The following is a 26,642-nucleotide window of genomic DNA, read 5'->3' as shown; positions in this document are numbered from 1 at the left end:
TCTACTTCTAGAAGTTATATATGGAGTTGATTGATGATCTTTGTTTTACAGCCTGGCATATTTCGCCAAATGAATCAAGACAATTATAACAACACACATATTTATTCTATTACATAGATCAACACAAAAATATAATAAAAATCATTTTCGCATTCCATCAATCAGTCTTTGGTATTCTCCTTTCAAATTTGAATCTGAGAGGTCCGTTTGGTGTGAACATTGGATGAATGTGGTAATCCAAGGAGGGATAGTTGTATGAGACTTTGTAGTTTTTAATGACCTGAAAAAAATTGATAGAATGATATTAATCATCAAAAAAAAAGGTTTTTTTTTTTCACTTCTGCTACAAAAATGCATCATTTCACTGATTCAGATGAAGTTATAATTCGATTCATTACAGATTAACATCATTTCGAACAGGTGAATCCGCCAAATTGTAATCTGTGCATATGCAAGGACAAATCGATAAATCCGAGATTTGAGAGGCACTCACAAAATACTTGAGTAACTACTAGAATATTCATTTAATTTCTTTTTCGAAATCAACTCCACTGAAATGTTCCCCACTTTGCAAAAACTTTTTTTCATCTGCTATTATATTGATTCGTGTTGAACAGTGCAAAACGAACAACTTGCACTCATATAGATATTAAAAAAAAATACGATTTTGAATACAAACACGCAAAGATCGAAAAAATGTATCAGTATGGTAGAAATTGAAATAGGTTGAAATAAGGAGATTTTAATTTATATTCACACTAGAAAGTGATTTGAAACGAAATGATAGGAAAACAATTTACCCATAGAACAGCTCAAATTTCTTCAGTATGAAACTGATTATTTTTTTCAAATTAACTCATGTAGGTGAAAATCATGTCATTTAATTTTTCAGTTCACAAATAAGCCTTTACCTTCGCAATGACAATCTGCATTTCCAAATCAGCAAACCGTCTTCCTAAACACATCCGTTTTCCAAATCCGAATGGCAACGAAGCAAAGTTATGTCTTGTGTTATTCTGATCCTTGGACAGCCATCGTTCAGGCAAAAATTCGGAACTTCTAGGAAAATACTCGTCTAGATTACTTATCACATAGTGTTGAAATATCACTTGTACCTGAAAATATAAATAATACACTAGTATATATTATTTCGCAAATTCTTATCAATGTTTATATCCTCCACATATATAACATGGATATGAAGATGAGATTTACTGATCCTATGAAAATATTCGAAAAAATATCTCACCCCTTTCGGTACTTGGTAACCCCCTACCACAGAGTTGCTAGTGGTACATCTTCCATTTCCTATAACAACCGGAAACATCCTGCAATTTGAAATTTTTGTGAAACCCATCAATTGTTCCCATAATTCTGTTGACTTGATGATTTATAAGGTATTATCGTCATTATTCATAAGTCAATAATGGGTTCTACTTTTGCACTGAGCACTGCTGAACAGTTCCTAATTTGAACTTGCCATTTTGCAAATTGAAAAAGTCATGCCATTTGTTGCACCTATAAATTCTTGACTTACCTCATAGTTTCTTTAATACAAGCTTTCAAATACCCAGCTTTCTTCAAAAATTTTAGATCTATAGTAGATTCCTCGAGAAATCCTTCCATGCTGAGAGTTTCATATAGTTTTTCTTGGATGTCTGGATGCTGCGCCAGCTGATATAAAACTGATGCTACTGCATTGGAGGTCTGAAATATCAAGGAGATAAAGATTATTGAAATAAAAAATTCGATGAATAAGTGGATATGGGTAACAGAAATAAATTTTGAAAGTATCTAAGATAAATACTCACTGTGTCTATTCCTACAAGGAACAAATCGAGTGCTAAATTCTTGGCTATTTTCGAATCGTGATTCTTCAATACCCGCTGTAGCACAGAACATTTTTCGCCAGGCAATGAGGCCCTTTTCATAGCTTCTTCTATGTGCTGATTGCATAATCTGTAAGATGTTAATTTAGCTATTTTTCTGGTATAATAATACTTCAAAAGATACTCACTCGTAAATTGTATCCAGAGCATTAATGTAACTTCTGAACGTAGGAGTGGGTAGGATCCTCCACATCGGATTCTTCAACTCCAATATTGGAACCCCCATGAAGAAGGTGTTCACAGCATCGATTAATTCTTGCGTATGCTGTCTTGGATTCTCCACCAGACAGTTTAACTTGATATCGAGAGCTACCCTAGCCAGAGCTGCAAAAAATTTCAACCTAACACCAACTAGAAAAATTTGCACGTTACTGTACTCACATTCTAAGGACCATTTGTGTATCTCATTCAGGAAATCTCCTGGAACTTCCTCCCTAGTATCTTTCAAGTACTCGATTCTGGAAAACATTCTTAATCAATAAAATTTTGTTCGGGTTCTTCTAATGGCCATACTTTTGAGTTATCAGACGATTTCATCAGAATATATTTCACCACATTGTGATGTGTGTTCCGCTAGCTTTCATAAAAACGAGGAAGTAAAATCAATATAAATAAAGATTGAGAAACAGTTCTCATTGTTATTCTGCTATTTCCTTGATTCGATCTATTTTCAATCATATCGAGATCTGAAGAACTAACAGCATATGTTGATTCCTCCTAATTAGTTACAAAAACATCTCGAAATGAAAAAAATTTATTGGAAATCTAATAATTCTTTCTTGATTGGCCAAAATCTATAGCTACATATCGCACCTTGGCAAACTCGAGTTGTATTGTTGGTGGGATCTTAAAAATATGTAGAATTATTCATTAATATTACCTTTCGACGAATTGATCTGAAGCCTCATTTATTGTATCAATATATTGGTTCGCTACCGATGGTTGTAACATGATCTGGTTCACTTTAGACCTGAATTTTTGCCATTCTTCTCCATGTCTGAAAATTTTCAAAATATTATTTCACATAAATAATGAAATGAGCTGTGAATATTTTGTTGAACACAATTTCATGCATACAGGGTGAGTCTTTGACTTGTACAAATATTTCATCTGTAGATTCTTGAGGTCAAAATAAGCACTTTTTTCCTTTACCATTTTTTCCGAATCGGCTCGGTTTAAAAGATACAGGCTGTTAAAAAACCATAAAAAAGGATATTCTCAGTGCTATCTCACAAACGGTTTTATCGAATGAACTGAATTTCGGAATATAGTTTTTTATTCATTTTATGAATCATTTTCGAACACAAGATATCACCCACGTCTTCCAGTTTTCTCATTATGACCATAAAGTACAATAAAAATACCCAACTCTTGATACTAAGTTGGATGCTAATCAATATTTAAAATGGATATATCATTTTATCACAGCCGAATTGAAAAAAATGGTATAGGAAAAAAGTGTTTTTTGCGACCTCCAGAATCTACTGTTGAAATATCTGTACGAGTCAAAGACTCCTGTAAGTTCTGTATATTCCATAACGGTTTTAAATTTTGAAAATCATTAGGTTCAAAAATATTCAATAGAATTCGCAACATTTTGAGGATATCATGAGAAGATTTGTTTTCAATTTCCTCGCGTCAATTATTACTAATGATTGAATATAATATTAAGTGTATTGACTTGTAATTAATTGCATTTTATTAACAAGAAAGTAGAGGAGGTTCAATTTATACTGATTTGTAGTGGATAAATCAATGGATATGAAAATTTAACTATTGCATTTTGTCATCATCATGTAGATTTTCTATTCAAACAAATATCATGTTGATTTTAAGCCTTGTGTCAGCGTATACTGAAATTCAGTAATGATAAAATAACAATTTTGAAATGTCAGTAACTTAAAACGACATCCAAAGTAAAAAATGGAAATAATGCTGTGCTGTGAGAAGTAGTTCATGACATTATTTCATGGTGTAGTTATTACAATGACTATAATTTTGGTCTGAAGAGTTTCTCTAGTACTCAGTTACAAATTTTCAACTAGGCTAAGGCCTGATACCACATTTATATAACTTTACCCCTAAGTAGAAAAGAATTATAAACTTGACTCACACTGCAATTACACCCCCATTTTCTCCAAAAATCTCTCTCTTATATTTGTGCTTATAATAGGTCAGCGAAGGCATGGAAGGTCTATAGGGCAAGGTGTCTTCTTGTCTAAACACACGTTCGATCAAGTCAGGATCGAAAAGGAACAACATATCTGGCCTTCCAAGAAGTCCCTCCATCTTCACTATTTTGCCATATGTCTGATGCAGTTGTCTGCATACTTTGTCGATGTGCTCGATTTTGAAGTCACCTTAAATTTAAAATGCAAGAAAGAACATTTTTTAAGCCTGCAGGCACCTCCAGATAGAATCTTTAATTTGCTCATTTCTTCACCAGGTTATCGCTTTATTACTGTTGCGATTTCAGGTAGCTTTACAGTATGTAGACACCTAACTTACGGACACTTTCATAATCAAACTTAAAGTTCCTTTAATTTTAAAGCTTCCTTCAATCCTACTCAAAATGACACTAAAGGACCCTTTAAATTTCATTATGAAACTGGTCGTTAATACATCAGTAAGCATATTCAGAATCGTTTTTCATATCTGTTTATACATGTTCGCAATAAATTAACCACTTCAATTTTTGAGCAGTATATTTTCCAGAATTGTTCTAGTCTTAATGAAAAAATTGGTGGTGAAGGCATAATATGCAAAATGATTGGAGATGAGAATGGTAAGATAAATATATAAGCTCTTGAATTCCTTGAACTAAAACGTGAGATCAATGAAGGTTGAAATTATGCCAAGGTTCTATTTACAATCGAAAGGAAGTTACGATATGGGTATCATCCGTTATTTTACAATTTGTTTAAGATCATACGTAATATTCATAAGAAGAATCTCGCACATTCTTGGCAGTAGGTGTAAAGAAGTGCAATAATAAGTCACTTGTTATGCCATGTCGAAATTTTATTGGCAATTACCATAACAATAGAAATTGCTTACCATCATTGGTAATTCAGAAGATTATTAATAATAGTTATACCTCATATTCATATACCTAATAAAGCACTGCAAAAATTGTATCTATTTCAAAAAAGATTGAGATGAAATAAGGTAGGTAGGTACTGAAGAAAAATATTCGTTGCAAAAGTTTGTGATATCAAAAATTTTGGTTATTTTTGCAATTTAAAAATTATTAACCATTACTAAAGAAGGTCAGGCTGTCGAGAAATGTCATCAAGAGTTTCGAGATCCGAATAAAAAGTTGGGAAATCAATATCTGATTCAATACTTGATCACTGTGTTACTTCACACTTATATTTTATATTCCTTGCATGCAAAACTTTCATTTTAACGAGGTCGAAAGTGTAATTTGATTCAATAAAAATCACCTGACAGAGTACGAAATGATCTTGTGGCAAAAAAATCGAATTTGAATGCTATACTATGGAGGAGGAAATACTTATATTATTTCGGAAATAACATCAAGAATAATAATCAGTGGTTTTTTCTACAATAATTTTTCAAGAAAAATTATATTTCCTCCCATAAATCATGAATCAACTTGTATTTCTCCACAAACTTTTCCAAAGCATGGCCCTGATACCCTAATTTTTTTCATCCTAATTTGAAAAGTTCTTTCTCATAGATCTTCCACCATTCGAAGATATTTATCTGAATCATGATGAATGATTAAAAAATCTTTGAAATCCATAAAAAACTATTTTTTCAATCCATCACTAAACTGACTATAAAAAATTACTGAGCTATGTTTCATTTTTCGTAACTTCTTACTAGATTAACTGAAGGCCTACCTATAAAGGGTAAAAATCTCCATGTGTTTCCAACTAAGGGTAGAGCCTTTGGTCCTGGTATACTATCGTAGGGTAATGCACTATTCCACTCTGAACTCTCACAATCGATAACACCAGGGTGTACTGTTTGAGCAAATCTACACCCTACGTATTTTTTGGAAATTCGAGACACCTTCGAAAACATTTTTAAAACTGACACATAACCGACGTTGAGATCTAAATGCTGAAGTGTACCGGATCCAAGACAGCGGTAAACTTTTGAAGAAATTGCGTGCAGATCGCCATAATCACTGATCCCCCATAGTCCATATTCTTATTCCCACCAGACCAAAATCCTTGAGTGATCCACATGGGTACCTCCGGTACCAATTGGTTTTTAATAGCAATGTATCTGAATTTTTATCAATGGAGCTTTCCCTCGTCTTTTTCTTATACAATATTTTTTTTAAAAAAGGTGATACCGTTGCTACGATATGTAGCAAAATAATTTGGGTAGGTTCGGTGCAAAAATTTCCAAGATACAGGGTGTCGAAATGAGAAAATTTCACTTTTTTATGATTATGTCGAAACTACCGGAATTTTCTAATCCAAATTTCATTTAGTCTTTAAGATATCATTTATTCTCACAGAAAAAGGTACTTTCTAGTTGAAAAATTGTTTTTTCCTGATAACTATCCATGCTTTTATTCTATAATTTTCCCGATAGCACATTTTTGAACATTCATGGTTGTGCCTTTCAATATACTTCAATGAATCAAGTCACAATATTCCTATTTCTCGACACAGAATCATAATTTTTCAATTTCGGGATGCACTGTGTAGGTTTGTTTTTTTCAAACCCAGGGTTGGTTGATTCATTTTGTTTGTACGTCCATGAAAAGAAACCATTATTTTCTGAAAATAAGATTTCATCTCGCAAAACAAAATAAAAATGATTAGAGCCGAACAGGTCCATCAGTTGCCAAAACGAACTTGATAAACTTCACTCATAAAATGTTGATCAACATTTACTGTTAACAGTTCTGTTATTATTTAGGGAAATGGGAAGTATTCAACATATGAAGTTTGGCAGGATCAACATCCGCAGTGAAATTTGCAGATTTAGGAAATAAATCCGAATATTTCAATTCTATTTCGAGCTTTCTCAAATATCAGTCGATTTCAACGGTTTTACAATGAAAGTTAATTATACATATTTCCGAATTCGATTCAAAGTGAAGCGAGTTTTTAACCGTTATATAACCGCAATGCAATTTCTTTCCGTGATCTCATTCTACTTCATTATTCTTCGTTAAAGTGAACGAACTGATGTATACCATGCACAAAAATTCATTGATGCAAAAAGTGATCACCGTTGAAGCTAGATTATAGGTACATAATAATAGCAGAGAAAAACGAGAATTAGCACAAATTATTCTCCTACAACCCGAGGGAAATCTTCAACATGCTCCGTTTTGGTTTAGTATCACCAATAATTAACCTATCGCAATGAGATTACTACAGTTCATGTTCAGAAGCATGCGAATTTCCAATTAAAAAATGAGTTCACTGCCGTCGGTCATCCAGATACGTTTAAGAACAATGAGTTTGATACAGAAATCTAGTGCCAGTTCTCAACAATCCTCTAGGCTTTCAACTTCAACCAAAAATGAATTTTAAAAATTGAGAACTGATTATGAAAAATTAATGAGAACCACGTAAATCACAAGTGCTTCGTTATTGAAAGTCTTGCGGACAGTAAAACTTTTAAATAACAGGGATTTGCTCTTGTGTGATTGGTGAATTCATTTAAGATTTTTCAGAACGCTTCAGATGCACTAGAAACCTAGCAAATAAAAAATGGTGGATGCGCAGTATAAGAGATCAGTTATCCAGTTTTCTGGTATTTCAAAGAATTACTGATTTTTCTGTCCAAATGATAAATATAATAATCTTCCGAATAGGACAAGGGAATCGTGCACTGTTCGGTCACTCGGTTTCTCGTTGTGAAGATAATTCCGAAATGTATGGGGAGAAAACAATGCGCTACGCCACTGTTTTCAACATAGAATATCAAACGCAGCTGTCACGAATACGACAGATGACTCATGTCAGTAGGTTAGTTTTCTATGTGAGTTTTTCGAAGACAAACAAACAGATTATTGAAATAACGGATTTTCCCGCTTATTCCAGAATTTTAACCTTGTTTAAAATTTAATAAGCCGGATTATTAGTTCAATTGATAGAATACGCATTAAAATGCAATTATGCATCCCGTCATAGGCCATTTCAATCAGCAATATGGTCATGGTAATTACTTAAACTCTTACCAACCACAATTCGATGTAAATAATATTTTTATTTTAGGGAAGTATAAGAGTTATGAGCCCTATCTGGAAAGATTGAGATGTTTAAAAAACGATAGTTTCACCCAGATCTATCCCAGTGTGGACCTTCTCCCTGATTCGCCAATATTTGCTTGCAAATTCTCAGAGAGAAAAAATTTTGAACATATCTTGGCACTTGCTAATGAAGATGGCAAAATAGGTATACAAAACGTTAAGAAAGGAGAGGAGCGAATAGGATTGAGGGCACATAATAATGCAATTTTTGATTTAACATGGCTATTTCAACAAATGAAAATTGTGACCGCTTCAGGTGACCATAGTAGTAAATTGTATGATGTTTCGAGTAGTGGAATAAGAGAAGAGAGTACGTTCTTGAAACATGAAAGATCGGTGAAGAGCATAGCATCCAGTAGAGATGATCCCAGTATATTTGCAACAGGAGGACGAGATGGTAACATAATTGTATGGGACATTCGTGCTGAGAATCCTTGTAATGATTCATTGATTGGAAAGAGTGATATCCTCATAAGCAAATCCCATGTGACAAAAGCTGTAACACCATCTAGAAATAAAAAAAATGTCGTGTTATGCAGCCAAAACAATTCTGTGACAGGGTTAGCGTTTCAAAATTCTAATACTCTTATATCGTGTGGAGCCGGAGATGGTTGTGTTAAAGTGTGGGATCTCAGGAAAACACACTATAATAGTAAACGGGATCCCCTGCCCAGGTATACGCTGCCTTATCCTGGTAAATCAGCAAGACATGGATATAGTAATTTAATAATAGATTCTGAAAATCTGAGATTATATGTCAATTGTTTAGATAGTAGTATTTATTGTTATAACATCGGTACATATAACGTTAATCCAATTATGACATATACTGGTCATCAAAATAACACCTTCTATATAAAATCCGCTCTCAGTAAAGATGGTTCATATCTAATAAGTGGAAGTAGCGATGAGAATGCTTATATCTGGAATCTGAAACATCCGGAACCGATATGTAAGCTTACAGGTCATACCGCTGAAGTTACTTGTGTCGCATGGTATCAAAGCACAGATCCTTGTATCGTGACTTGTTCCGACGATATCAAGCACAAGTTATGGAAAATTGGTACGGAAGACTTACCAGAAAACTTCGAAATAGAAGGTCAAGGTAAAGCGGAAATTTTGCCTTTATTCAACAGTTGGAATAAACCAAGATTGAAAAGGCACTTAGTGAATAAAGACTTATTGAAAAATATCCCGAAAAAATTCATTAATTCCTGTGAGAGATGCTTATGTTGCACGGATAACGAGAGATTCTGTGAAAATTGTAACCATTCGAACAAAAGGAAAGTCGATGATGAAATCAGCCCCAGCAAAAGACTCAATTCACAATTTGGGCCTCGTAAGTTGTTTGCCAATCTAGTTGGTATCCAGAATCTCGATCAGAATAATCCTAACAAACGTAAATTCAGCGATCTTTCGCCATTGAAGGATTTGCCCAATTACGTGATGGATGGCGTTGCTCCTCATCTGAATTTTTCACCACCAAAGAAGAAGCATTGTGATTGGTTGACGAAATTGAGGATTGATTATAGTTTCAAGAGGAAAATGTTAGAAACTTCCGGTGAACTTAATGCCAAAATTGCCAAGTTAGAAACGACGCCCAAAAGTAAGACTTCCACCAAGACTTTAGCACAGAAAAGCCCCCTCCTAAGGTATTTCAAAATGACTAATAATAGTTCCAAAAGTGAAAAACTTCCTTCTGCTTTGAAGGGGTGTAATGATTGTGATAATTTGGGGAATAATAATTGCATGCATAAGCAATGATGAATATTATGTGAGCATTATTATCCCATTCAACATTTTTTATAAATTTTTTAATCCTTATTTATATTAATACTTGACATTTTACATTATAAGCTTATAATCTCAAATTAGTGGAAACAAAGAATTTTAGTTTTGATGTTTTTAAAACATGTAAATGAAAATTATGTCAACACATTCTGAGAAAATTCTCATACTTACAATCAAGCTGTTGATGTGGCACACACATCAGGACATGATTCGACTAAGAGAAATTCTTAGAAAAATATATTCTGAATTTTCTTCTTTCCATTCTATAAATTTCTAAAATAAATTTCATCAATTTCTTGCAACTGTAATTAGACTACGTTATGCAGATTTTTTTTGATTTCATGATATTTTTCTATTTTATATAAAATTCAAACATGAATTATTTACTTCCCTTATGTTTAACAATAACTTTCATTTCTATAGTTCAGTTTTGAAGAAGAAAATTTTGATAATACAAAAACCTGATGATGCCTATGAGCATCGTTATATATCCTTATATTTTTGTTCACAAATATAATTTTGACGAAATATCATTCTGTACCTTTGGAATAGAAATTTTTGAATGAACTGAATTTAAAAATTGTCTAGTCTATTTTACTGTGTTATCACAACTAAAATTCAGAAAGCTGTCTTTATGTAGAACTTCTGCTAGTTATTGAAGTTAGAACTGATCTCCCTGTCTTACTCATATGAATAATATAATAACTTTAGCTGCAGTGTTTACATTTATTCATTGTACATTTTTACTGTAAATATATGTTGTATGATTAGACAAAGTGTTTGAAATAAAATGTAGTTTTTAATCGTATATCTTTCATTTTGTGAGTTCACTCGCCCTTGTTCCATGATTTTTCAGCCTATTATTCAAATGATTATACAATTCAACATCTAGATTCTTCAAAAGAACTCCTATTCACCCCATACCTCAGGACAGTAGTAGAACACCCTGATTTTCAGACAGAGTAGCAATTGCTCATTTTTGACCAAAAAAATTAGATTTTCGAAATCGAGTTTTTGTGCAGGGGAGGAAGCCTCTGCAATGCTGATCAGGATATTTATCGTGGATCTAAATATGATACATATTCTGATAGAGCAATTCTTCTTGTAATAAATTTGAGGAGTTCATCCATCTCGCCACAACCATTCGAACTTGATTAATTCTCAAGTGAAATTTGTGATTTTTGAAAAATGCCTTTCGAAGATAAAAATCTGAACAAAGGGAGATAGGCTTCTGAAAATAGTTTCAATAGATTCAGCGTATTCCAAAACCTATATTTTCATACCAAACTTCAACATATCTGATACTGTTAAGGAGAAAATAAATTTTTTTGTTTTTCAACTTTTTATTTTCGAGTTGACTTCGAAAAGCTCTCTGAAGTGCAATTCTCTATTGAATCATCAATTGTTTGGTTTTCTAGAATCTTCAAAACAAATTCTATGCAATCAATATCCTAGGATAGTAATAGAACAGCCTGATTTTCATACAGAGTAGCAAATAGGTCATTTTAGGGGGGTCTTACCCCTTGCTCATTTTTGACCCAAAAAATCGAGATTTTCAAAATCGAGTTTTTGTGCTAGGATGGAAGCCTAGGCAACGCTGATTATATAACCGGAAATCCCAATTGGATCAGACGAATATAACAGGAGATATCGCAGGTTGAAATTTGCAATTTTTGAAAAAATGCCATTTCGGAAATGAAAATCTGAACGGAGGGAGATAGGCTTCTGGAAATGTTTGCAATAGATTCAGCGTATTCGAAAACCTATATTTCCATACCAAACTTAAACATATCTGATACTGTTAAGGAGAAAATAAATTTTTTTGTTTTTCAACTTTTCATTTTCGAGTTGACTTCGAAGAGCTCTCTGGAGTGCAATTCTCTATTGAACCATCAGTTGTTTGGTTTTCTAGAATCTTCAAAACAAATTCTATGCAATCAATATCTTAGGATAGTAATAGAACAGCCTGATTTTCATACAGAGTAGCAAATAGGTCATTTTAGGGGGGTCTTACCCCTTGCTCATTTTTGACCCAAAAATTCGAGATTTTCAAAATCGAGTTTTTGTGCTAGGATGGAAGCCTAGGCAACGCTGATTATATAACCGGAAATCCCAATTGGATCAGACGAATATAACAGGAGATATCGCAGATTGAAATTTGCAATTTTTGAAAAAATGCCATTTCCAAGATGAAAATCTAAACGAAGGGAGATAGGCTTCTGGAAATGGTTGCAATAGATTCAGCGTATTCGAAAACCTATATTTTCATACCAAACTTAAACATATCTGATACTGTTTAGGAGAAAATAAATTTTTTTGTTTTTCAACTTTTCATTTTCGAGTTGACTTCGAAGAGCTCTCTGGAGTGCAATTCTCTATTGAATCATGAATTGTTTGGTTTTCTAGAATCTTCAAAACAACTCCTATGCACTCCATATCCTAGGACAGTAATAGAACACCCTGATTTTCAGACAGAGTAGCAAATAGGTCATTTTAGGGGGGTCTTACCCCTTGCTCATTTTTGACCCAAAAAATCGAGATTTTCAAAATCGAGTTTTTGTGCTAGGATGGAAGCCTAGGCAACGCTGATTATATAACCGGAAATCCCAATTGGATCAGACGAATATATCAGGAAATATCGCCGATTGAAATTTCCAATTTTTGAAAAAATGCCATTTAGGAGATGAAAATCTAAACGAAGGGAGATAGGCTTCTGGAAATGGTTGCAATAGATTCAGCGTATTCGAAAACCTATATTTTCATACAAACTTAAACATATCTGATACTGTTCAGGAGAAAATAAATTTTTTTGTTTTTCAACTTTTCATTTTCGAGTTGACTTCGAAGAGCTCTCTGGAGCGCAATTCTCTATTGAAACATCAATTGTTTGGTTTTCTAGAATCTTCAAAACAAATTCTATGCTATCCATATCCTAGGACAGTAATAGAACACCCTGATTTTCAGACAGAGTAGCAAATAGGTCATTTTGGGGGGGTCTTACCCCTTGCTCATTTTCAGATTTTCAGACAGAGTAGCAAATAGGTCATTTTAGGGGGGTCTTACCCCTTGCTCATTTTTGACCCAAAAAATCGAGATTTTCAAAATCGAGTTTTTGTGCTAGGATGGAAGCCTAGGCAACGCTGATTATATAACCGGAAATCCCAATTGGATCAGACGAATATAACAGGAGATATCGCAGATTGAAATTTGCAATTTTTGAAAAAATGCCATTTCGGAGATGAAAATCTAAACGAAGGGAGATAGGCTTCTGGAAATGGTTACAATAGATTCAGCGTATTCGAAAACCTATATTTCCATACCAAACTCAAACATATCTGATACTGTTTAGGAGAAAATAAATTTTTTTGTTTTTCAACTTTTCATTTCCGAGTTGACTTCGAAGAGCTCTCTGGAGTGCAATTCTCTATTGAATCATCAGTTGTTTGGTTTTCTAGAATCTTCAAAACAAATTCTATGCAATCAATATCCTAGGATAGTAATAGAACAGCCTGATTTTTATACAGAGTAGCAAATAGGTCATTTTAGGGGGGTCTTACCCCTTGCTCATTTTTGACCCAAAAAATCGAGATTTTCAAAATCGAGTTTTTGTGCTAGGATGGAAGCCTAGGCAACGCTGATTATATAACCGGAAATCCCAATTGGATCAGACGAATATAACAGGAGATATCGCAGATTGAAATTTGCAATTTTTGAAAAAATGCCATTTCGGAGATGAAAATCTAAACGAAGGGAGATAGGCTTCTGGAAATGGTTGCAATAGATTCAGCGTATTCGAAAACCTATATTTTCATACCAAACATAAACATATCTGATACTGTTTAGGAGAAAATAAATTTTTTTGTTTTTCAATTTTTCATTTTCGAGTTGACTTCGAAGAGCTCTCTGGAGTTCAATTCTCTATTGAATCATCAACTGTGTGGTTTTCTAGAATCTTCAAAACAACTCCTATGCACTCCATATCCTAGGACAGTAATAGAACACCCTGATTTTCAGACAGAGTAGCAAATAGGTCATTTTAGGGGGGTCTTACCCCTTGCTCATTTTTGACCCAAAAATTCGAGATTTTCAAAATCGAGTTTTTGTGCTAGGATGGAAGCCTAGGCAACGCTGATTATATAACCGGAAATCCCAATTGGATCAGACGAATATAACAGGAGATATCGCAGATTGAAATTTGCAATTTTTGAAAAAATGCCATTTCCAAGATGAAAATCTAAACGAAGGGAGATAGGCTTCTGGAAATGGTTGCAATAGATTCAGCGTATTCGAAAACCTATATTTTCATACCAAACTTAAACATATCTGATACTGTTTAGGAGAAAATAAATTTTTTTGTTTTTCAACTTTTCATTTTCGAGTTGACTTCGAAGAGCTCTCTGGAGTGCAATTCTCTATTGAATCATGAATTGTTTGGTTTTCTAGAATCTTCAAAACAACTCCTATGCACTCCATATCCTAGGACAGTAATAGAACACCCTGATTTTCAGACAGAGTAGCAAATAGGTCATTTTAGGGGGGTCTTACCCCTTGCTCATTTTTGACCCAAAAAATCGAGATTTTCAAAATCGAGTTTTTGTGCTAGGATGGAAGCCTAGGCAACGCTGATTATATAACCGGAAATCCCAATTGGATCAGACGAATATATCAGGAAATATCGCCGATTGAAATTTCCAATTTTTGAAAAAATGCCATTTAGGAGATGAAAATCTAAACGAAGGGAGATAGGCTTCTGGAAATGGTTGCAATAGATTCAGCGTATTCGAAAACCTATATTTTCATACAAACTTAAACATATCTGATACTGTTCAGGAGAAAATAAATTTTTTTGTTTTTCAACTTTTCATTTTCGAGTTGACTTCGAAGAGCTCTCTGGAGCGCAATTCTCTATTGAAACATCAATTGTTTGGTTTTCTAGAATCTTCAAAACAAATTCTATGCTATCCATATCCTAGGACAGTAATAGAACACCCTGATTTTCAGACAGAGTAGCAAATAGGTCATTTTGGGGGGGTCTTACCCCTTGCTCATTTTCAGATTTTCAGACAGAGTAGCAAATAGGTCATTTTAGGGGGGTCTTACCCCTTGCTCATTTTTGACCCAAAAAATCGAGATTTTCAAAATCGAGTTTTTGTGCTAGGATGGAAGCCTAGGCAACGCTGATTATATAACCGGAAATCCCAATTGGATCAGACGAATATAACAGGAGATATCGCAGATTGAAATTTGCAATTTTTGAAAAAATGCCATTTCGGAGATGAAAATCTAAACGAAGGGAGATAGGCTTCTGGAAATGGTTACAATAGATTCAGCGTATTCGAAAACCTATATTTCCATACCAAACTCAAACATATCTGATACTGTTTAGGAGAAAATAAATTTTTTTGTTTTTCAACTTTTCATTTCCGAGTTGACTTCGAAGAGCTCTCTGGAGTGCAATTCTCTATTGAATCATCAGTTGTTTGGTTTTCTAGAATCTTCAAAACAAATTCTATGCAATCAATATCCTAGGATAGTAATAGAACAGCCTGATTTTTATACAGAGTAGCAAATAGGTCATTTTAGGGGGGTCTTACCCCTTGCTCATTTTTGACCCAAAAAATCGAGATTTTCAAAATCGAGTTTTTGTGCTAGGATGGAAGCCTAGGCAACGCTGATTATATAACCGGAAATCCCAATTGGATCAGACGAATATAACAGGAGATATCGCAGATTGAAATTTGCAATTTTTGAAAAAATGCCATTTCGGAGATGAAAATCTAAACGAAGGGAGATAGGCTTCTGGAAATGGTTGCAATAGATTCAGCGTATTCGAAAACCTATATTTTCATACCAAACATAAACATATCTGATACTGTTTAGGAGAAAATAAATTTTTTTGTTTTTCAATTTTTCATTTTCGAGTTGACTTCGAAGAGCTCTCTGGAGTGCAATTCTCTATTGAATCATCAACTGTGTGGTTTTCTAGAATCTTCAAAACAACTCCTATGCACTCCATATCCTAGGACAGTAATAGAACACCCTGATTTTCAGACAGAGTAGCAAATAGGTCATTTTAGGGGGGTCTTACCCCTTGCTCATTTTTGACCCAAAAATTCGAGATTATCAAAATGGAGTTTTTGTGCTAGGATGGAAGCCTAGGCAACGCTGATTATATAACCGGAAATCCCAATTGGATCAGACGAATATAACAGGAGATATCGCAGATTGAAATTTGTAATTTTTGAAAAAATGACATTTCGGAGATGAAAATCTAAACGAAGGGAGATAGGCTTCTGGAAATGGTTGCAATAGATTCAGCGTATTCGAAAACCTATATTTCCATACCAAACTTAAACATATCTAATACTATTTAGGAGAAAGTAAATTTTTTTGTTTTTCAACTTTTCATTTTCGAGTTGACTTCAAAGAGCTCTCTGGAGTGCAATTCTCTATTGAATCATCAATTGTTTGGTTGTCTAGAATCTTCAAAACAAATTCTATGCACTCCATATCCTAGGACAGTAATAGAACAGCCTGATTTTCATACAGAGTAGCAAATAGGTCATTTTAGGGGGGTCTTACCCCTTGCTCATTTTTGACCCAAAAAATCGAGATTTTCAAAATCGAGTTTTTGTGCTAGGATGGAAGCCTAGGCAACTCAGATTATATAACAGGAGATATCGCAGATTGATATTTGCAATTTTTGAAAAAATGCCATTTCGGAGATGAAAATCGAAACGAAGGGAGATAGGCTTCTGGAAATGGTTGCAATAGATTCAGCGTATTCGAAAACCTATATTTCCATACCAAACTTAAACATATCTGATACACTTTAGTAGAAAAGAAATTTTTTTGTTTTTCAACTTTTCATTTTCGAGTTGACTTCGAAGAGCTCTCTGGGTGCAATTCTCTATTGAATCATCAATTGTTTGGTTTTCTAGAATCTTCAAAACAAATTCTATGCAATCAATATCCTAGGATAGTAATAGAACAGCCTGATTTTCATACAGAGTAGCAAATAGGTCATTTTAGGGTGGTCTTACCCCTTGCTCATTTTTGACCCAAAAAATCGAGATTTTCAAAATCGAGTTTTTGTGCTAGGATGGAAGCCTAGGCAACGCTGATTACATAACCGGAAATCCCAATTATATCAGACGAATATAACAGGAGATATCGCAGATTGAAATTTGCAATTTTTGAAAAAATGCCATTTCGGAGATGAAAATCGAAACGAAGGGAGATAGGCTTCTGGAAATGGTTGCAATAGATTCAGCGTATTCGAAAACCTATATTTCCATACCAAACTTAAACATATCTGATACACTTTAGTAGAAAAGAAATTTTTTTGTTTTTCAACTTTTCATTTTCGAGTTGACTTCGAAGAGCTCTCTGGAGTGCAATTCTCTATTGAATCATCAATTGTTTGGTTTTCTAGAATCTTCAAAACAAATTCTATGCAATCAATATCCTAGGATAGTAATAGAACAGCCTGATTATCATACAGAGTAGCAAATAGGTCATTTTAGGGGGGTCTTACCCCTTGCTCATTTTTGACCCAAAAATTCGAGATTATCAAAATGGAGTTTTTGTGCTAGGATGGAAGCCTAGGCAACGCTGATTATATAACCGGAAATCCCAATTGGATCAGACGAATATAACAGGAGATATCGCAGATTGAAATTTCTAATTTTTGAAAAAATGACATTTCGGAGATGAAAATCTAAACGAAGGAAGATAGGCTTCTGGAAACTGTTGCAATAGATTCAGCGTATTCGAAAACCTATATTTCCATACCAAACTTCAACATATCTGATACTGTTTAGTAGAAAATAAATTTTTTTGTTTTTCAACATTTCATTTTCGAGTTGACTTCGAAGAGCTATCTGCAGTTCAATTCTCTATTGAATCATCAATTGTTTGGTTGTCTAGAATCTTCAAAACAAATTCTATGCACTCCATATCCTAGGACAGTAATAGAACAGCCTGATTTTCATACAGAGTAGCAAATAGGTCTTTTTAGGGGGTCTTACCCCTTGCTCATTTTTGACCCAAAAAATCGAGATTTTCAAAATCGAGTTTTTGTGCTAGGATGGAAGCCTAGGCAACGCTGATTATATAACCGGAAATCCCAATTGGATCAGATGAATATAACAGGAGATATCGCAGATTGAAATTTGCAATTTTTGAAAAAATGCCATTTCGGAGATGAAAATCGAAACGAAGGGAGATAGGCTTCTGGAAATGGTTGCAATAGATTCAGCGTATTCGAAAACCTATATTTCCATACCAAACTTAAACATATCTAATACTATTTAGGAGAAAGTAAATTTTTTTGTTTTTCAACTTTTCATTTTCGAGTTGACTTCGAAGAGCTCTCTGGAGTGCAATTCTCTATTGAATCATCAATTGTTTGGTTTTCTAGAATCTTCAAAACAAATTCTATGCAATCAATATCCTAGGATAGTAATAGAACAGCCTGATTTTCATACAGAGTAGCAAATAGGTCATTTTAGGGGGGTCTTACCCCTTGCTCATTTTTGACCCAAAAATTCGAGATTATCAAAATGGAGTTTTTGTGCTAGGATGGAAGCCTAGGCAACGCTGATTATATAACCGGAAATCCCAATTGGATCAGACGAATATAACAGGAGATATCGCAGATTGAAATTTGTAATTTTTGAAAAAATGACATTTCGGAGATGAAAATCTAAACGAAGGGCGATAGGCTTCTGGAAACGGTTGCAATAGATTCAGCGTATTCGAAAACCTATATTTCCATACCAAACTTCAACATATCTGATACTGTTTAGTAGAAAATAAATTTTTTTGTTTTTCAACATTTCATTTTCGAGTTGACTTCGAAGAGCTATCTGCAGTTCAATTCTCTATTGAATCATCAATTGTTTGGTTGTCTAGAATCTTCAAAACAAATTCTATGCACTCCATATCCTAGGACAGTAATAGAACAGCCTGATTTTCATACAGAGTAGCAAATAGGTCATTTTAGGGGGTCTTACCATTTGCTCATTTTTGACCCAAAAAATCGAGATTTTCAAAATCGAGTTTTTGTGCTAGGATGGAAGCCTAGGCAACGCTGATTATATAACCGGAAATCCCAATTGGATCAGACGAATATAACAGGAGATATCGCAGATTGAAATTTGCAATTTTTGAAAAAATGCCATTTCGGAGATGAAAATCGAAACGTAGGGAGATAGGCTTCTGGAAATGGTTGCAATAGATTCAGCGTATTCGAAAACCTATATTTCCATACCAAACTTAAACATATCTGATACTGTTTAGGAGAAAATAATTTTTTTTGTTTTTCAACTTTTCATTTTCGAGTTGACTTCGAAGAGCTCTCTGGAGTGCAATTCTCTATTGAATCATCAATTGTTTGGTTTTCTAGAATCTTCAAAACAAATTCTATGCAATCAATATCCTAGGATAGTAAGAGAACAGCCTGATTTTCATACAGAGTAGCAAATAGGTCATTTTAGGGGGGTCTTACCCCTTGCTCATTTTTGACCCAAAAATTCGAGATTTTCAAAATCGAGTTTTTGTGCTGGGATGGAAGCCTAGGCAACGCTGATTATATAACCGGAAATCCCAATTGGATCAGACGAATATAACAGGAGATATCGTAGATTGAAATTTGCAATTTTTGGAAAAAAGCCATTTCGAAGATGAAAATCTAGACGAAGGGAGATAGGCTTCTGGAAATGGTTGCAATAGATTCAGCGTATTCGAAAACCTATATTTCCATACCAAACGTAAACATATCTGATACTGTTTAGGAGAAAATAATTTTTTTTGTTTTTCTACTTTTCATTTTCGATTTGACTTCGAAGAGCTCTCTGAAGTGCAATTCTCTATTGAATCATCAACTGTTTGGTTTTCTAGAATCTTCAAAACAACTCCTATGCACTCCGTATCCTAGGACAGTAATAGAAAACTCTCATTTTCAGACAGAGTAGCAAATAGATCATTTTAGGGGTTCTTACCCCTTGGTCATTTTTGACCCAAAAATATGTACGACCGCTAATGCTCATAGCACATGCTAGCGCCTGGTCTTGTGTAGTAAATAAACAGTAAAAAACAGTTCTTGGATAAAACAATGAATTTAATTTTTCGATTCGGAAAAAAAGACGATGAATTCATGCTTGTTCTGTTCCACCACCAGTTTCAGCTCCACCCCCTCCGCCTCCACCAGCACCCTCACCACCACCTTCCATGTTGCGCCATACGATAAAGGCGATGAGAACGTTGAAAACAACAAGTTGAAACACTGGATGGCTAGCGAATTCGCAACTCTTCACATAGTCCATATCTTCCACTGCTGTCGATGGACTATGGATGGTATTACAGGACACTTGGAATTTACCTACGAATTTAAATTTTTTATTAGTGAAATGTAGCCAAAACCTTTAAGTTCTTTGTATGGTTTTTATGCTTCATGACAAGATGAAAATAAGAGATATAACTCATAACAACAGGGAATCAGAAATTTTCGAACAGTTCTTGAGAGAATGAGGTAATTCAGAAGCTTCTCAATCTCTGATAGAATGAATTTGTGGCTACTTGTGGGCATTCTGTTAAGAAACTATTGAAACTTCCAATTTCACAAAGGTTTTCCAAGTTCTCATAACGTTGCTGCCATAAAATTATGCTTCCTACTTGACGAATGAGGAATTTCACTTTAATTTGCTTTTTTCTCATCATAAAATATTTTTGAACTCAACTATATTCAACTATAGGTAAATGTTCATATAGAACATCCTTTTATCAAGAATACTGTAAAATACTGGAAGATTCCATAAATCTGGTTGGTCGTCAGTGGATGACATACCTTTGTAACATTTTCTTTCTCCAAATAAAAATGGAAATTTTCAATAGTCACATTATAGTGCAAAAATCCAAAGCCTGACCTTACTCGACTACACCAAGTGCAGGAAATTTACCTGAATTTATGAAACACGCACACAGTATCACAAAAACGATCAATTTTTCCAAGAACATTCGGGGAAAACGTAAACCTTTTCGAAAAAAAAGAACTGACTTCTACATTTCGAATTTTTCAAATTGACAGCATCACTGCGACATGGCAGAATGGTTGTTGAAAATGAAAAGTTATGTTACTCCCCAATTTTGTGGTCAACGGTTGGGTTTATATAATATTTTTCACACTCGTGAACGAATCAGGTGAGTACAACCCTTTTAATGAACGCTTTTTGGTGTTTATCGATCTTTGATAATATTGAACACGTTTAATAGTCAAAATGAGGTCGCTGATAACCCTTTTGAGAATCTTAATTTTTCCCCATTATTATGTGCTGTAATTTAATTATGTTTAAACTTTTTGTATCTGCGGTTTTCATTCTTGGAGTGACAAAATATTTTTTACACAAAGGAGTTGAAATAAAGTCCTTTTCGAGATCTGATTATGAAAATTTATTGACACCATATGATACTACATACACCATACACTCAAAATTTTCATCCTTATTCTACACTAGAGCGTTTTCGTTATCACTTCGACAAAACTAAGGAGCACAAAACAAGTTATTTTTATATTTTCATTAACTATGAACTTTCTCGTATACTATAGTGTAAGACCTTGCGAAAGCAACAAAAATTTGCGAATATGGTTACAGAGCTGCCATTCAATACCATCGAATTTTGCACACTTGTATTTATGTATTGTATTTAACCACACTCATTATGGAACATGATTTTTTCTCTCAATTAGTTTTCCCTTCACATCCCAGAGATTCATGCTAATTGAAAACAGTAACCTTAATATGGATTTGTTAGATCTCTTATTGATTTGACTTTTGAGGGAGTTGTAAAAATGGTCAAGGTTTAATCATTTTTTGACTAGATGAGAATCAACCATCCTAATTATGGATTACCTTCAATTTATCTTATTTTCTTTCTCAGCCCAGTAGCACTTATATCAACACCACTCCAAAGTCAATACTCCAACAACTATTAATTTTTGTCTTTCCCTATCACAGTTCTCTTTTAAAGAATGAGTAGTTCAGCCGATAATGTATCACCAATTTCCAAAGCATATCTGAGGATAGAAAACAAAGCGATATCCACAGTCATTCGATGCAATCATAGTTTTGCTCTTTTCAAACATTCAGTCTAATCAATTTCAAGAGAGACGAATTTGTTGGCGTTGCATAAAAATTAAGAAAAGAATATGTCTCATCTTTATCGATTCAGATTGTAATGAGTAATGAGTTGTTTTCCTATTCAGCAAAACCACCAGTTAGTCAGTGAAAAAATGTACCGTTTGGAAAATTCACGAGTTTGATTTATTTCAGCTCAATACCTTGAGTGTGAATATTGCCCTGAGTTCTCTACAGAACTAGAATGCAATGAGATGCAATTAACACAAATATGTATAAACGAAACCAAATGCGGCTTTGCAAGATTCATCCAAAAACGCAAAGGTGAGATGTTTTTTATACCTACTTTAATAAAAATTCATTTATGCTTATACCTTCAACTAAACCAATGCACTTCTTCCTGTGTGGTATACCTATATTTATGTATACAGTGTGAGTCTGACTCGTACAAATATTTCATTCGGAATAAATGGCAAGGGAAAAAAGTGTTTCTTTTGACCTCAAGAATATACTGTTAAAATATTTGTACGTGTCAAAGACTCACCCTGTATATAAATGAGCAAGTTGTATGAACGAGAAAAATCTAAATAACATCTCACTGTTCGGAAAATTTCTAGATCTTGGTCAGCTTTACCCCGAAGATTTCAATAAAACAACTTATCACGTGACCGTGAAAAAAGGCTGTATGAACGAGGACTATTGCACAAAATTTGAGGAACGGAACGATAATTCAATAAACTCTACGGAGTGTATTTTTTGCGAGGAATATATGTGTCTCCTACGTGAGTATGTAGTATCTGTTCTCAAATGACAAGATTTAAGATTGTTGCTACATATGATTTTTCGTAAAGAAAGTCACAACAAGTGAAAATCATTTCCTTGAGTTGAATCAGATTGCTTCATTTTCGAAATTGTTGATGTTTGTTTGATATCTTTCAAACGACAAGGAATAAGTATTTAATATTTGATACTCCATATGTAACTTGATATAGGTACCTATCTTTCAAGAGTAGTCATGAAAAATTGCCATTTAAAAAACTGAATATATTCCAAGTTATAGATCAGCAATGTAGGTATTATAGACTAAGGTAATAATTCTTTTTTGAAAGAAACAATAGTGCAATGAAAGACAAAAAACACCTCGTTAAGACGATCTTCTGATGATCGGAAATGTCATCAAGTATTGCTGGGTAATAGATCAAGACGGTGAAAGCATGTTTGAAAACCCTACAATTTTATGCCTTTCATAGAATTTCAATACCAACACTCATCTTTATTCATAACAACGAAACAATACGAGCTCAAAAGGGGAGGTTTTCTTCGAATTATGCATTTTGTAGGGGAGAATCTAATTGAATTTCGGTTCATTCACCCCTTGATCATTTAAAATTCGTTTAGGGGGTAGAATACACCTGTAGATAAGAAATATTGATGTGAAGATAAAGAAATGTGTTATCCACTTGGAAAACTAATCCACCTGTCCTAGCAGATTCACAACAAAAGAACTGGTTTTGATTTAATGAATTGATTCAGAGTAATAGACTCTCACTGTTTAGGTTCTTTTCTATAGATAGACAGTAAAGACTCAGTTTAGACTGTTTTAAGCTCAAGTATATAGACTCTTGAATTAGGAAATAAGTGTTTTAAATTTTTTACACAACATTTTATGGCTTTTAAGTGTGAATAACTGGAATACTTAAATAAATTGATCGAATACGTGAAAGAATTAATAAATTAATAAAGGGATTGAATTGATATGAATTGATATAATTTTTTTTTTCAGAGCTTCCGATCTTATGTGTAGAATGCGATGAGGCAGTGGACAAATATTGTGCGATACAAACTGAGCCAATTATAAGATGTGCACCAGGAGAAGTTTGCTACATGCAGCGTGTTCAGGGTAACTTTTTTCAGATCGATTTTTAAGATTGAAATTTTGAAATCTAGGCTAATTTTTATCCTCAAGTCCTTCGAATTTTTTCATAAACAGCTTGTATAAAAAAAAGAATTAGAGACTATTCGAACAAAAATATTGGAAGCAGTGGAGGAGTGTCAAAACTCCTGTTTTGTAAAAGAATTGGAATTCCCTTATTTTCAGGGAAGAATAACACCCTAAAAAGGGGATGCATCGAACCATCGGCTTGCCTGAAGAAAGATTTTTGCGTATATTGTGAGACAGATGTTTGCTGGACCGATCCAATATCATCACCAATACAGCGACAGCAACATGTCGAAGGAGAGGAGGACAAAAAATCAAAAAGTCGAAAATCTTCCCCTAGGGAAAAATCTGGCAGTAGGAAGTTGAATGGTATCGAAAAAATAATTTTATTCGTACTTTTTATAATGTTCAATTTATGAAATTTTTTTTTCAATATTAGAATTGTCGAATTCACCTTAAGTAAAAGGCGTTTATTCTGATCTTGAGCAAAATTTGAAATATTTTTCGAGCTACTGAAGGGATGCACATTGGGGCACTTAGAGTCCTTAATTAACCGTTAATTTTGTATGAATATTGAATTTGTTTATATAATATATGATTATGATCTGATAAATGAGCTATATGTAGATTTTACATAACCACAGGTTATTAATTAATTAATTAAAACGCAATAAATATTATACAATATTTTCTATAAATTTGTATGTGAATATGTAGTTTTCGATATAAACTATTGTACTAAATATTTTTCTATTTTCTTCACTCTATTTTTTCTTTTTGGTCTTGGTTATTTTTGAGGATTTGCAACCAAAATTTTAGATTTTTTCAATGCATGGTTAATTGGAAATATTTTCCAACCTCACACACAGTTTTTTTGTGTTAACTGATCACTATCAATGAAGTTTGTGGTTATGGCATAAGAGAGGAAGACGTCATCAAAACTGGAGTAGGTCAGAATTTTTATTTTACATCACATTAACATTGAGCAATTATAACAATAAATACTATATAGAATCAATGAACAACATCATCAGTGCGCAATAAAAATACGTAGATATGAAAATAGAAAAAACATATACGTACATTCAGTAGATATACAAAAGTATACATTCATCGTAGATATAATATCGAAAAAATTTATCAATTTTTGTTTCATTCAGCCAAAATCACTGTTTGTATACACATTCGATATTTAGTCAAAATTTACCCTGAATACAAGTCATCTAGGATTCAAATAAATTAGAGCCATTTCTTCTAAAATACACCTCATAGAGGTATTTCTATTCGGCTCACTCAGTGGAAGTTTAAAATTGTCACAACCCTGTTCGGCATTCATTTTAAAATTCGGCAATGATTTTGATATCCATGCATCGAAATTGAAAACCTAAATCGGAAGAATTTGTAGAGTTCGATAATTACCTAGTCTAGAATACAATTTATAGTTTTTGTACGTATACTGTATATTCTTCGTGAGGCTGTTTGGGATTGAAAATTACTTTTCCGTCAACTTTATAATCGCTGTATTTCAAGGAATATATTTTCTCAAATCCTAGTCGTTTCATGATCTGGGCTGAGAAGTGGCTGGTGCATTCTACGTACATCAGTTTACATCCTTTATCAATTGCTATTCTCCTGAAAAAAGAATGATCATGAAGTATAAAACACATTTATTGAATCAAATAATATGAAAAATATAAATTAGCATGGAAAAACCAGAATGAATAATTCAATTATTTGAATTGGGTATTTCAGGACACATCGTTAAAATTTAAAGGAAGACGATAGTTTTTCATGCTATAGCAGAAGAGTCTTTGACTCGTACGAATATTTCAACAGTAGATTCTTGAGGTCCAAAGAAACTCTTTTTTCTTTGCCATTTTCTCCGAATCGGCTAGGTTTAAGAGATACAGGCTGTTGAAAAACCATAAAAAAAATGTTTTTTTGTTCCATCTCACAAACAGTTTTATCGAATGAAATTAATTTCGGAATATAGTTTTGTATTTTTTTGATGAATCTTTTTCGAACATAATATATCACCCACGTCTTCCAGTTTTCTCATTATGACCATCACGTACCATAAAAATACCAAAATTCAAGATAACAATATCTTCTGCAGCAATTATAGAACAATAATAATTCGTTCAGAACAAAATTTACAACAATTTTTACCGTAACTTTCACAGTTTGAGATAATTTAACGTATATGTTTTTTTTTCGGGAAAATCCTGGATATTTAAAGTGTATATTTTGTTTGAGGAATCTTCAGCGAAGTCTTATTTCTATTTTACCTTCTGGTAAAATAGGTGCAGGTACCAAATTTCTCTATACTCCGAATGGGGTGAGAATCACCCCAAGGGACTGAAGTCAGAATTGAATTGCATTCACACAAATAAATCCTCCTCGAAACCCCACTTTGTACTGAATTACTGAATTTTCCCTTTTCTCCAAACTTTCTTCTGTGTATCCCTGAAGATCGCCTCACATCTTATTCCAGAAACGACAGAGATCGTTAAGAAAATTCGATCATTTATACGACTGAAATTCCATTTTCCTCGATTAAGTTTCGAAAGGCACGTCCCTTGGAGTATGGCGCGTAAATAAGAAGGGTATAACCTTGAGGGAAAGCAACAGGTCCT

At 33.6% G+C, this 26,642-nt stretch overlaps 5 protein-coding genes across 8 annotated transcripts in view; 2 read left to right on the top strand and 3 right to left on the bottom strand.

Moving 5' to 3' along the window:
• Positions 1-83: 83 nt before the first annotated feature.
• LOC123309490 (probable cytochrome P450 49a1) lies at positions 84-6,039 on the bottom strand. The gene is made up of 10 exons (XM_044892640.1): positions 5,759-6,039; positions 4,003-4,249; positions 2,770-2,886; positions 2,271-2,347; positions 2,018-2,213; positions 1,812-1,959; positions 1,538-1,707; positions 1,250-1,328; positions 912-1,115; positions 84-280 (listed from the first exon to the last, which is right to left on the bottom strand). Exons 1-10 carry the CDS (start codon positions 5,940-5,942, stop codon positions 158-160), a joined length of 1,545 nt encoding a protein of 514 aa, XP_044748575.1. The 5' UTR covers positions 5,943-6,039; the 3' UTR covers positions 84-157.
• A 1,838-nt stretch (positions 6,040-7,877) lies between these two features.
• LOC123309988 (protein lethal(2)denticleless) lies at positions 7,878-10,731 on the top strand. Its single transcript, XM_044893319.1, has 2 exons — positions 7,878-8,047; positions 8,105-10,731. Exons 1-2 carry the CDS (start codon positions 8,005-8,007, stop codon positions 9,901-9,903), a joined length of 1,842 nt encoding a protein of 613 aa, XP_044749254.1. The 5' UTR covers positions 7,878-8,004; the 3' UTR covers positions 9,904-10,731.
• A 9,304-nt stretch (positions 10,732-20,035) lies between these two features.
• LOC123309410 (homeobox protein Hox-D11-like) lies at positions 20,036-21,023 on the bottom strand. Its single transcript, XM_044892520.1, has 2 exons — positions 20,892-21,023; positions 20,036-20,314 (listed from the first exon to the last, which is right to left on the bottom strand). The coding sequence occupies exons 1-2, from the start codon at positions 20,947-20,949 to the stop codon at positions 20,088-20,090; spliced, it is 285 nt and encodes a 94-aa protein (XP_044748455.1). The 5' UTR covers positions 20,950-21,023; the 3' UTR covers positions 20,036-20,087.
• LOC123309409 lies at positions 21,010-24,485 on the top strand. 3 transcript variants are annotated; one of them, XM_044892517.1, is made up of 5 exons: positions 21,010-21,132; positions 22,263-22,391; positions 22,685-22,849; positions 23,851-23,967; positions 24,166-24,485. In XM_044892517.1, the coding sequence occupies exons 1-5, from the start codon at positions 21,063-21,065 to the stop codon at positions 24,423-24,425; spliced, it is 741 nt and encodes a 246-aa protein (XP_044748452.1). In that variant the 5' UTR covers positions 21,010-21,062; the 3' UTR covers positions 24,426-24,485. The 3 variants fall into 3 exon arrangements, with proteins under 3 accessions (XP_044748452.1, XP_044748453.1, XP_044748454.1); XM_044892518.1 differs by lacking the exon at positions 21,010-21,132 and adding an exon at positions 21,868-22,161 and having other exon boundaries at positions 22,248-22,391; XM_044892519.1 differs by lacking the exon at positions 21,010-21,132 and adding an exon at positions 21,868-22,206.
• Positions 24,486-24,953: 468 nt separating this feature from the next.
• Positions 24,954-26,642, bottom strand: part of LOC123309990 (arylalkylamine N-acetyltransferase 1-like) — a 30,853-nt gene continuing 29,164 nt past the window's right edge. For both annotated transcript variants that reach the window (XM_044893327.1, XM_044893326.1), the window contains exon 3: positions 24,954-25,638. In XM_044893327.1, the coding sequence (XP_044749262.1) occupies positions 25,443-25,638 (196 nt within the window). In that variant the 3' untranslated portion in view covers positions 24,954-25,442. The remainder of the gene's footprint in view (positions 25,639-26,642) is intronic.

This window comes from Coccinella septempunctata, chromosome 3 (assembly GCF_907165205.1).
Source record: "Coccinella septempunctata chromosome 3, icCocSept1.1, whole genome shotgun sequence".
NCBI classification, from domain to species: Eukaryota; Metazoa; Arthropoda; class Insecta; order Coleoptera; family Coccinellidae; genus Coccinella; species Coccinella septempunctata.
The sequence above is the reverse complement of the archived record's forward strand: the minus strand, read 5'-3'. Positions and strand labels throughout refer to the sequence as shown.

What these genes read in the sequence shown, in the direction of transcription:
- LOC123309490 (XM_044892640.1), bottom strand. Translation starts at nt 5,942, where the DNA reads ATGTTTTCGAAGGTGTCTCGAATTTCCAAAAAATACGTAGGGTGTAGA. An exon ending in GCTCTGGATACAATTTACGA is followed by an intron (nt 1,960 to 2,017) that starts GTGAGTATCTTT and finishes AACATCTTACAG; the next exon opens with ATTATGCAATCAGCACATAG. An exon ending in GTTACCAAGTACCGAAAGGG is followed by an intron (nt 1,116 to 1,249) that starts GTGAGATATTTT and finishes TTATATTTTCAG; the next exon opens with GTACAAGTGATATTTCAACA.
- LOC123309988 (XM_044893319.1), top strand. Translation starts at nt 8,005, where the DNA reads ATGCATCCCGTCATAGGCCATTTCAATCAGCAATATGGTCATG. An exon ending in CAATCAGCAATATGGTCATG is followed by an intron (nt 8,048 to 8,104) that starts GTAATTACTTAA and finishes TTTTTATTTTAG; the next exon opens with GGAAGTATAAGAGTTATGAG.
- LOC123309410 (XM_044892520.1), bottom strand. Translation starts at nt 20,949, where the DNA reads ATGTTCTTGGAAAAATTGATCGTTTTTGTGATACTGTGTGCGTGTTTC. An exon ending in TGCGTGTTTCATAAATTCAG is followed by an intron (nt 20,315 to 20,891) that starts GTAAATTTCCTG and finishes TTAAATTCGTAG; the next exon opens with GTAAATTCCAAGTGTCCTGT.
- LOC123309409 (XM_044892517.1), top strand. Translation starts at nt 21,063, where the DNA reads ATGTTACTCCCCAATTTTGTGGTCAACGGTTGGGTTTATATAATATTT. An exon ending in CACACTCGTGAACGAATCAG is followed by an intron (nt 21,133 to 22,262) that starts GTGAGTACAACC and finishes GATTTATTTCAG; the next exon opens with CTCAATACCTTGAGTGTGAA. An exon ending in GGAATATATGTGTCTCCTAC is followed by an intron (nt 22,850 to 23,850) that starts GTGAGTATGTAG and finishes TTTTTTTTTCAG; the next exon opens with AGCTTCCGATCTTATGTGTA.